The 11365-nt window shown below is 36.6% G+C and overlaps 1 protein-coding gene across 2 annotated transcripts in view; it reads right to left on the bottom strand.

Moving 5' to 3' along the window:
* Positions 1–1470: 1470 nt before the first annotated feature.
* cpt1ab (carnitine palmitoyltransferase 1Ab (liver)) overlaps positions 1471–11365 on the bottom strand; it is a 49691-nt gene continuing 39796 nt past the window's right edge. For both annotated transcript variants that reach the window (XM_056451372.1, XM_056451373.1), the window contains exons 18-19: positions 9050–9142; positions 1471–2911 (exon numbers count right to left, since the gene is read on the bottom strand). In XM_056451372.1, coding sequence (XP_056307347.1) covers positions 2822–2911; positions 9050–9142 — 183 coding nt within the window. In that variant the 3' untranslated portion in view covers positions 1471–2821. The remainder of the gene's footprint in view (positions 2912–9049; positions 9143–11365) is intronic.

Genomic DNA, 11365 nt, shown 5'->3' with positions numbered 1-11365 from the left:
CCTTTCTATCAGCTCGAACCAGTCTGCCCATAACCTCTGGCATCAACAAGGTACAGAAAAATATTTTCTTTTTTTCAGACCATTATTTGTAAACCCTAGAGATGGTTGTGCATGAAAATTCCAGTAGATCAGCAGTTTCTGAAATACTCAGACCAGCCCGTCTGGCACCAACAACCATGCCACGTTCAAAGTCACTTAAATCAGCTTTCTTCCGGTGGCTGGTGAGTTTACTTTAGGTTTCTACATTACACAACCAATTAAATTTCACTCCTTAGTCCAAAGAGTCAACTTTTATTGAGTGAAAGTACAGTCAAATGTGAAATACAGTAACTATGCCACAGTTCCCTTATCACACCTTTTGCAGAAAAAAGAACATCTGATATGATACACCACATTACACAACAGATTGACACTTTCCCTTTAAAAATTGTATTGATTTGCATTCATTTGTTTAATTTCACTGTTCATTTACAATCAACAACAATTATTGTTCTGTAAATTCATGAGCACACTTTCAAATAAAATGATGATGAACCGATAAATAAATAGCATACTTTCCAGTCAATGAGACCAACATATACACATTTTTTATCCCTTATTACCTGTGAATGATTTCCCTATATGTGTTTTATTTTTGCGTTCAAATACAGATTGACAAAAAAAAAAAAAAACTAGCTGAACACAAATAACCTTACAATTCTTTAACCATGTGCAACTACAAAAAAGCACCAGTAAAAAGAAAAAATATGCATCGCTGCCCTTTATGTTTGTAATATTAACCTATACAGAATCCCTGTAACCTGCAACAGTGCTACTTCAGAAACAATTCAAGTCACAATACAGTGAATAAATTAGCTGAAAACCTGAGTATGAGAATATCATGTGAAAGAAAAAACGAACTGGTACAATTTTTGCACACAAGTGAACATACAATGCATCTGGAAAGTATTTATAGCGCTTCACTTTTTCCACATTTTTTTATGTTACAGCCTTATTCCAAAATGGATTAAATTCATTAATTTCCTCAGAATTCTACACACAATACCCCATAATGACAATGTGAAATTTATTAAAAAATAAAAAACCTGAAAAATCACATGACCATAAGTATTCATAGCCGTGAAGCTTCAAATTGAGCTCAGCTACTGTTCTGTTTCCACTGATCATTCTTGAGATGTTTCATCAGCTTAATTGGATTTAACTGTGGTAAATTCAGTTGATTGGACATGATTTGAAAAGGCATACAGCTGTCTATATAAGGGCCCAGGGTTGACAGTACATGTAAAAGCACAAACCAAGCATGAAGACAAAGGAATTGTCTGTAGACCTCCGAGACAGGATTGTCTCAAGGCACAAGGCTGGGGAAGGTTACAGAAAAATTTCTGCTGCTTGAAAAGTTCTTATGAGCACAGTGGCCTCCATCATCCGTAAGTGGAAGATGTTTGGAACCACCAGGACTCTTTCGAGTGATCAGGGGAGAAGAGCCTTAGTCAGGGAGGTGATTTATAAGCTGATGGTTTCTCTGTCTGAGTTCCAGCGTTCTTCTGTGGAGATAGGAGAACCTCACAGAAGGACAACCATCTATGCAGCAATCCACCAATCAGGCCTGTATGGTAGCGTGGCCAGACAGAAGCCACTCTCCGCCTGGAATTTGCCAAAAAGCATCTAAAGGACTCTCAGATCATAAAAAACAAAATTCTCTGGTCTGATGAGACTAAAATTGAACTCTTTGGAGTGAATGCCAGGCATTACGTTTGGAGAAAACCAGGCACCGCTCATCACCAGGCTAATACCATCCCTACAGTGAAGCATGGTGGTGGCAGCATCATGCTGTGGGGATGTTTTTCAGCAGCAGGAACTGGAAGACTAGTCAGGATAGAGGGAAAGATGAATGCAGCAATGTACAGAGACATCCTGAATGAAAACCTGCTTCATAGTGCTCTTGACCTCAGACTGGGGCGACGGTTCATCTTCCAGCAGGACAATGACCCAAAGCACAACGCCACAATATAAATGGAGTGGCTTCACAACAACTCTGTGAATGTCCTTGAGTGGCCCAGCCAGAGCCCAGACCTAAATCCTATTGAACATCTCTGGAGAGATCTGAAAATGGCTGTACACCGTCGCTTCCCATCCAACCTGATAGAGCTTGAGAGGTACTGTAAAGAAGAATGGGCAAAAATTCCCAAAGATTTGTGTGCCAAGCTTGTGGCATCATATCCAAAAAGACTTGAGGCTGTAATTGCTGCCAAAGGTGCATCAACAAAGTATTGAGCAAAGGCTGTGAATACTTATGTACGTGATTTTTCATAGTTTTTTTTATTTAATAAATTTGCAACAATTTCAAAAAATCTTTTTTCACATTGTCATTATGGGGTATTGTGTGTAGAATTTTGAGGAAATAAATGAATTTAATCCATTTTGGAATGAGGCTATAACATAAAAAATGTGGAAAAGTGAAGCGCTATGAATACTTTCCAGATGCATTGTATGAATGTTCAGCAGCACAAAAAGGCAACTTCTGAAAAACATTCATTTCGAGATTAAGGCAAAAATACATCCCAAAACAAGCAAACAAACCAAAAAAATGCAGTCTGTGATATAATTCTGAGCCACAAAATTATTTCTTCTCTAAAACTACTCATTTACATAAAATGCCCAGTTACCATGCTCTGCACTATTTAAAATAACCACTCTAATTTTATTATTATTACAGCTTCAATTAGAACAATCATTTACTCTGTACATTCCTCAGAAGAATCAGTATGTTTAAAAGATTTGAAAACAATTTCCCTTTTCACAAATGAGAAAACGAGATGGATCACTTGTTGTTAGCTTTGATGTCAAGCTGGAAAAGATCCAAGATTTCAAGCATCGCCTGTTTAATGTTACTTCCAAAACGATGAGAATCCTAAAATGTAAAATGCAGACATGAAAATAATAAAATTAGACATGTAAACGACACAAAAGTGAAAATAATATGTGCTATAAATACAGTGGATACTTAAATTTAAATTTGTGGGTACCTTAAATTTTTCACTCTCTGTTATATTGCAGCCATTTTCTAAAATCATATTTTTTCCCTCCTTAATGTACACACAGCACCCCATATTGACAGAAAAACACAGAAAAAAGACATTTTTCCAGGTTTATTAAAAAAAAAAGCTGAAATATCAGACGGTCTTAAGTAGTGATGTAACGGATCCCAAATTTCATGGTTCGGATCACATTAGATTAGATTCAACTTTATTGTCATTACACATGTACAAGTACAAGGCAACGAAATGCAGTTTAGGTCTAACCAGCAGTGCAATAGCAGCAAGTGCAGGATATAGGTATAAGTTATAAAGTGCAGTTATAGAAAAACTATGGTGATATTTACAGATGAATGTACTATGAACATTATATACAGGTTGTGTTAGCTATGAACAGATTTACAATAAATGAATATATGTACAGGATGCTATTAATAGCAGAAGTGTGCAGACAGATAAACATAATTACAAATGTCCATGTGCAGTGGGTATGTCCAGTTCAAATAAGTGAATCAGTGCAATGAATATGTGCAAACTTTAAATGTGCAAATGTTAAATGGTGCAGTGATTCTGAGGAGTATAAGTTAGAGTTTTAGTCACATAAGTATAAGTTTTAGTCACAGATCTGACCATTTTTCAGATCAGCCAAAAAGAGAAGACAAATGTAATTTGCTTTCCATTTATTACAAAAACAGTACTGCAAGACACTTTTGGTTTTAACAAACAGAGCTTTGAACCTATACATTTATTAAAAATAAAATGAAGAAATAATTATCTGAATAAAAATAAATAGTTAAATATTCAGTACTGTGAAAAAATTCACTGTTACTACTACTTTTGTTGATAATGCTCAATGTAGAAATCTAACATTATAATTTGTACAACCCATGTTTATTTTTTGTCTATTTTTTAATAAATGATTCAGTTATTCACTTCATGTTTCATTGCTAGATGTATCATTATTGAAGAATTAATCAGTGTCATAATTTTAATGGCTGGTTGTCGCCACCTATTGTTAAATAACGTAATTGCTGCCTACAACTTAAATTTTTGAGCATATGACGGTGATTTTAATCTTTACCATAAACATCAATGGTTTGATCCAAACCAGGCCCAGCGCCAGGATGTCATAACTGAGGGCGCATTTTAATCCCATAAGGGGGCACCTGGTGATTTTGCTTCCTCTTGTTCCTTTCATTTAGGCTATTTGTTCACTTATTTATTATTACTTTGCATTACTGCCTGTTACTGACTTAAGGCAGTAATATACTTTTTATAGTAATAATAATAAACAATTTCGCTATTACTGATTTTATCAATGAAGGTTATGCAACGATACATATACGCAGACGAAATATGGCTTCAGCGCCAAACGAGTGGTTTAAATTATATTTTATTCCCCTTATTTTTTTCAGTTTTATTTCAGATACTATAAATGTTTCATGTTTTAGGTAAATTCAATTCAATTTAAATCACCTTTATTTGTATAGCGCTTATACAATGTAGATTGTGTCAAAGCAGCTTCACATAAAAGGTCATAGTAAATAGGAACAGTGTAGTTCAGTTTGTAGTGTTTAAGCCCACAAAGTAGTGTTTAAGTGTCAAACTATGCCCACACATGCAAGCTAACCCACAGTTACTCTATTCGTTTAACCGGTAAATAAAGCAAAATCAGCATATCCGAGTCATCACTCCTTACCCAACCAATATCAGTGTTAGGAAAAAGTGAAATGTTACAATCTAATGTCATTTAAAAAAAATAGTAGCTAAATGTGTTACATTTTAAGGCATTAGTGTAGCAAAAGTCTATATTTAGGCATGGATAACACACAACTTAATAGGCATAGCTTTTATTATAATTTTAAAGTTGAAGACAAAAATTTATGTAAGGTTATCATGAGTCGGGGTTTTTTTGGTGAAATTGTCCTGTTGGCATTTGTAAAAACGCCACGATAAGCCATTAGGTTACTAGACCTACCCATAATTTTATTTATTTATTTAGCCTATTTTAATAACTTGTTTTTAGGTTACATTTTCATTTTTTGTACATGAGCTTACAAGTCAAAATTAAATCGATGTGCTAACTGTGTTTTAGCTGTTAAAATAGACCTACAGTATATTTTCTGGTGTTTAATTTCGCATTAGCAAATAGCAGTATATACTATATTGCATATTTTTGAAAAGATTATCATTCAGCCTACCTACAGCGCATGTGAGAGGTTGATCCGCGGTAAATCCACTTATACTCACACACTATATATTTCATTTATAACAACTTGACTTCACAGGCCAATCATCTTTAAACTCAAAAAGCATTTTTTGAGACTGCTGCTGCATGATGTTTCTTTTCACAACTGTAAAAGAGTGTTTAGCAATGTCAAAAATTTAAGCAAACAATCCGTTTTGTCAATTTTTGAGCTTTTAATAGTATTAATAATAATGAATATAATAAATTCTACAGGTGACGCGGTGGCACAATAGGTAGTGCTGTCTCCTCACAGCAAGAAGGTCGCTGGTTCGAGCCTCGGCTGGGTCAGTTTGCATTTCTGTGCAGAGTTTGCATGTTCTCTCCGCGTTCGCGTGGGTGTCCTCTGGGTGCTTTGGTGTCCCCCACAGTCCAAAGACATGCGGTATAGGTGAATTGGGTAAGCTAAATTGTCTGTAGCGTGTGTGTGTGAATGAGTGTGTATGGTTGTTTCTCAGTGATGGGTTGCACCTGGAAGGGCATCCGCTGCATAAAAACATGCTCGATAAGTTGGCGGTTCATTCCGCTGTGGTGACCTGGGATGAATAAAGGGACTAAGCCGAAAAGAAAATGAACGAATGAATATTAAATCCTGTTATTAATTATAGTGTAGACAACTGTGGGATGTGCAGTGTCCAACTAAACATTTTTATTAGGCTACTCTAATATTAATCCCTAACTGAAAAATTATTGTGATTAGCAGTTGCGTCTCTGCTAAAATTAATTTAACAGCAAATTTCTTCTGCGTTTTTTTCCCGTTAGAGCTCAAGAGTGTTGTATTTAAAGAATTGGTTAACAAAAACATGTCGCCTTCATGTCATCCACAAGTCCAGTTTTCTGGCGCCGCATGCGTGTTTACGGGCAAACCCTGACCTGATGTGGCGACCCAGATCTCTGGGCTATTGCTTTAATTTAACAATTTTCATAATTTAATTGCTTTTTCATATTATAAGTGGAGTGTGTGTGTGAATGCGTGCTGCTGAGTTTTGAATGTAGTGCAGCCGTTTGATTATTTTAACAGGTATGCGATTGTTATTTTAACAAATGCGACAAATGCATGAATGAGTCTTTTAGCATCAGGTTGAGGGGAGATCTAATTTTTGCAATATTCCTCAGATGATGAAAAGAAGATTTTTTAAATGCTCTTGATGTGCGATTATGTCGGTTATGTGCTTTGGTAGATGGACAGACAGAACTCGCTATCTTAGAGAGTGGCTGCTGGTGTGCCTCTGTTTTTGAACAATTCAATTTTAGAAAATTTTGGTGCATTTTGGAGAATTGAAGCAGTAACAGACAGATTGGATTTGGAGCTGATATAAATTTGGGTATCACCAGCATAAAAATGATATCCCAGTCCATATTTGCTAATGATTTGCCCTAGTGGAAGCATATAAATGCTAAAAAGTATGGGACCTAAGAGGGACACCATGGCAGACCCGTCTGAATTCAGATTATTTTCCATGACCACTAATTGAAAACGATCCAGAAAATAAGATTTAAAACAGTTAAGCACAGTGCCAGTGATACCAAGCCATTGCTTTCTCTGTTATCCCAGTAACCCGGTGTGTTTTTTGACTGTTTGTAACTTCATAACTCAAAAGACTAAAGAGAATCTCTTATTTGATTTATGTGTTTTTCGAACACATATTTGAACGCAGCAATTCGAAGGATTAATAAACATATGCAAATCACCATCATTTACAATTTATTTGGCGTGGGTGTTGAGTTTCAGATCTTTTAATGATTAATCATGCAGCTTACACTGAATACATTAATGCAGGCTAAACTAGTAGTAACAGAAATCAACTTTAAAAACCTAAGAAACCCGCCACATCCTAAATAACCTACCACAAATTCTTCCATCATCATTATGTTTTAAGGAAAGCCTAAATGCTTTCATACATTTGATGTGAATGACCCAGGAAGCTCTCTTTGCAATTGTTACAAATTTAGGATTAATCTACAGGGGAAAAATTTATAAAGCTGCGGTCACACTGGACTTTTCTCCCAATACACGTCTATTCATACATACGTGAATGCGTCAGACCGGAAACACAAGCTCATGCGACAAGTTTCACAGTTCGATTCGTTGCAAAATTAAAGCTTGTAGAACTCTGACCTGCGAAATCGCATCACTTGACTGCGTGAGACGATTCGACAATCAAAACATGACCTCTCTGGACAGAAATTTAAAATATGGACCAATCACTCGCTTTTTAAAATGTCTAATCATCTTTTTTTAAATCCTGCCCCTTTTCGCAGCGCCGTACGAATTTTGCAAGCTCAAACTCTAGTGTGACCGCAGCTTTAATCCGCAGGTCACGTGTTTTGTGAGCCGTACAAATCCCGGATCAACCATGACCCATTACACCCCTAGTCTTATTTAATCAGACCCTTTTCTGTGACTTTGCTGTCCACTTCTTCTGATCATGCTTGAGATGGTTCTACACCTTCATTTGAGTCCAACTGTGTTTGATTATACTGATTGAACTTGATTAGGTAAGCCACACTCCTGTCTATATCAGGCCTTACAGCTTACAATGCATGTCAGAGCAAATGACAATCATGAGGTCAAAGGAACTGCCTGAAGAGCTCAGAGACATAACTGTGGCAAGGCACAGATCTGGCTATGGTTACAAAAACATTTCTGCGGCACCTAATGTTCCTATAAGCACAGTGACCCCCATAAACCTTAACTGAAAGACATTTGGGATGATCAGAACCCTTACTAGAGCTGGCCGTCTGGCCAAACTGAGCTATCGGGGGAGACAAGCCTTAGTGAGAAAGGTAAAGAAGAGCTCAAAGATCAGTGGCTGAGCTCCAGAGATGTTGGGAGATGGGAGAAAGTTGTAGAAATTCAACCATCATTGCAGCCCTTCATCAGTCAGGGCTTTATGACAGATGACCTGATGAAAGCCTCTCCTTAGTGCAAGACACAAGATACTCTGATCTGATGAGACCAAGATATAACTTTTTGACCTTAATTCTAAGTGGTAAATGTGGAGAAAACCAGGCACTGCTGATCACCTGTCCATTAGTCACAAAAGTGAAGAACGATGATGGCAATATTATGCTGTGGGGGTGTTTTTCAGCTGCAGGGACAGGACGACTGGTTGTGGGAGAGGGAAGATGAATGCGGCCAAGTACAGAGATATCCTGAACGAAAACCTTTTCCAGAGTGCTCAGGACCTCAGACTGGGCCGAAGGTTTACCTTCCAACAAGACAATGACCCTAAGCACACAGCTCAAATAACGAAGGGCTTCACAGCAACGCCCTGACTGTTCTTGAATGGCCCAGCCAGAGCCCTGACATAAACCCAATTAAGCATCTCTGGAGAGACCTAAAATGGCTGTCCACCAATGTTTACCTAACAGAACTGGAGAGGATCTGCAAGGAGGAATGGCAGAGGATCCCCATATCCAGGTGTAAAAACGTGTTGCGTCTTTACCAAAGACTCATGGCTGTATTAGGTCAAAAGGGTGCTTCTATTAAATACTGAGCAAAGGGTCTGAATACTTAAGACCATGTGATATTTCAGTTTTTCATTTTTAATAAATGTGAATCTTTTCTGTCAATATAGGGTGCTGTGACTACTTTAATGAGCAAACAAATTAACTGATTTTAGCAAATGGCTGCAATATGACAGTGAAAAATTTAAAGGGGTGTGAATACTTTCCATTTTTTATAAGCATCTTATTTTATATAATATTATTATATAAAATTATATTTAATTACTAAATATAAAAATATGAATTATAATTGACTTACAGTCTCATGGCTTGAGTGTTTGCTGGATATGTGGAAATTGATAAGGTCCTCTCCGAGAATGATATATGATACACCATAACCATCATCAGCAACCTAAACAAACAAACAAAAAAGCTATTATTTAGTGTGTGCATACAAATACTCTTTATTAGGTACACCTGTTCAACTGCTCGTTTACGTAAATTTCTAATCAGCCAATCACATGACAGCAACTCAATGCATTTAGGCATGTAGACATGGTCAAGATGATCTGCGAAAGTTCTAACTGAGCCTCAGAATAGGGAAGAAAGGTGATTTAAGTGACTTTGAATGTGGCATGGATGCTGGTGCCAGACGGGCTGGTCTGAGTATTTCAGAAACTGCTGATCTACTAAGATTTTTACGCACAACCATCTATGGGTTTTACAGAGAATGGCCAGAAAAAGAGAAAATATTCAGTGAGCGGCAGTTTTGTGGGTGCAAATGCCTTGTTAATGGCAGAGGTCAGAGGAGAATGGCCAGACTGGTTCAAGCTGATAGAAAGGCAACAGTAACTCAAATAACCATTTGTTACAATCGTGGTATGCAGAAGAGCATCTCTAAATTCAAAACACGCTAAACCTTGAGGCAGATGAGCTACAGTAGCAGAAAACAATACCGGGTACTTGTAAGGTGTACATAATAAAATCAGTGTATAGTTCATTTAAAAATACACTACCATTAAAAAAACATCACATGAATGACTTGCTTTTAAAGCATATTAAAATACTAAATAATTACAATGCTATTTCATAACCACTTTCCTGTATTTTTAAATACATGTAAATAAACAAATACATTAATGGCGATGTAGATATTGAACCCGATACTTTATTTTTTTGATTGAATTTTTGCAAACATATTAAAAGTATTACAAGATAATTATTCATTTAATTTTTGCGCTGTATCGCGGGGGCAGCAGTCTCAGGAGAGAACCCCAGACTTCCCTCTCCCCAGACACTTCTTCCAGCTCCTCCGGGGGGATCCCGAGGCATTCCCATGCCAGCTGAGAGACATAGTCCCTCCAGCATGTCCTGGGTCTTCCCCGAGGCCTCCTCCTGGTGGGACATGCCTGGAACACCTCATTAGATAGGCATCCAGGAGGCATCCAAAACAGATGGCCGAGCCACGACAGCTGACTTCTCTCGATGTGGAGGAGAAGCGGCTCTACTCTAAACTCCTCCCGGGTGACAGAGCTCCTCACCCTATCTATAAGGGTGTGCCCTGCCACCCTGCGAAGGAAACTAATTTCGGCCTCTTGTATCCGAGATCTTGTCCTTTCGGTCATGACCCATAGCTCATGACCATAGGTGAGAGTAGGAACGTAGATTGACCAGTAAATTGAGAGCTTTGCCTTTCAGCTCAGCTCCTTCTGTACCACAACAGAGCAATACATCAACCACATTACTGCTGCCACTGCACCGATCTGTCTGTCAATCTCATGTTTCATCCCTCCCTCACTCGTGAACAAAACCCCAGATACTTCAACTCCTCCACCTGGGGTAAGGACATTCCTCCAACCTGAAGATTCCAAACCACCTTTTTCCAGTGGAGCACCATGGCCTTGGACTTGGAGGTGCTGATTCTCATGCCAGCCGCGTCATCAAAAGTATTACAAAAAGAAATAGCAACAACAAACTCCGCATCCCAAACACTCAGAGAGGCCATAAGAACACAGAATAAATTAGAAATGATCATAATAATCATGATATTTATAACATCATAATTATATAAACATCATCATTATGTTTAAAACTTTATTATTATTGCTATTATTATTATTATTATTATTATTGTTGTTGTTGTTATTATTATTATTATTGCTATTATTATTATTATTATTGTTGTTGTTGTTGTTGTTATTATTATTAGTATGATTATTATTGCAATTATTATTATTGCAATTATTATTATTATTATTATTATTATTGTTGTTATTATTATTATTATTATTATTAGTATTATTATTATTATTATTGCTATCATTATTATTATTAATATTATTAAGAAAGACTTGTAAACTTCAATTGTTATTACTATTTGATAGAAGTGTCTGATAAATAAATAAATGAAAAACTTACATATTTCTTTGTTTTGGTTTGAGTTTTTTCTTAAAATTAATATAGCTATAATATAATATATAAATGTTATATAAATAATATATAAACCTGCCTTTAAATGGAAAAAAGACATTTAAAACATTATTATAAAACAATAAAAACTTGCAATGAGTCTACTTCTTTTACTTAAAAACTAAACATAGCACTTATGATAATCTAAACACCAGTTGTCATTGCA

The sequence above is a fragment of the Danio aesculapii genome, chromosome 25 (assembly GCF_903798145.1).
Source record: "Danio aesculapii chromosome 25, fDanAes4.1, whole genome shotgun sequence".
In the NCBI taxonomy this organism is placed as follows: domain Eukaryota; kingdom Metazoa; phylum Chordata; class Actinopteri; order Cypriniformes; family Danionidae; genus Danio; species Danio aesculapii.
The sequence above is the reverse complement of the archived record's forward strand: the minus strand, read 5'-3'. Positions and strand labels throughout refer to the sequence as shown.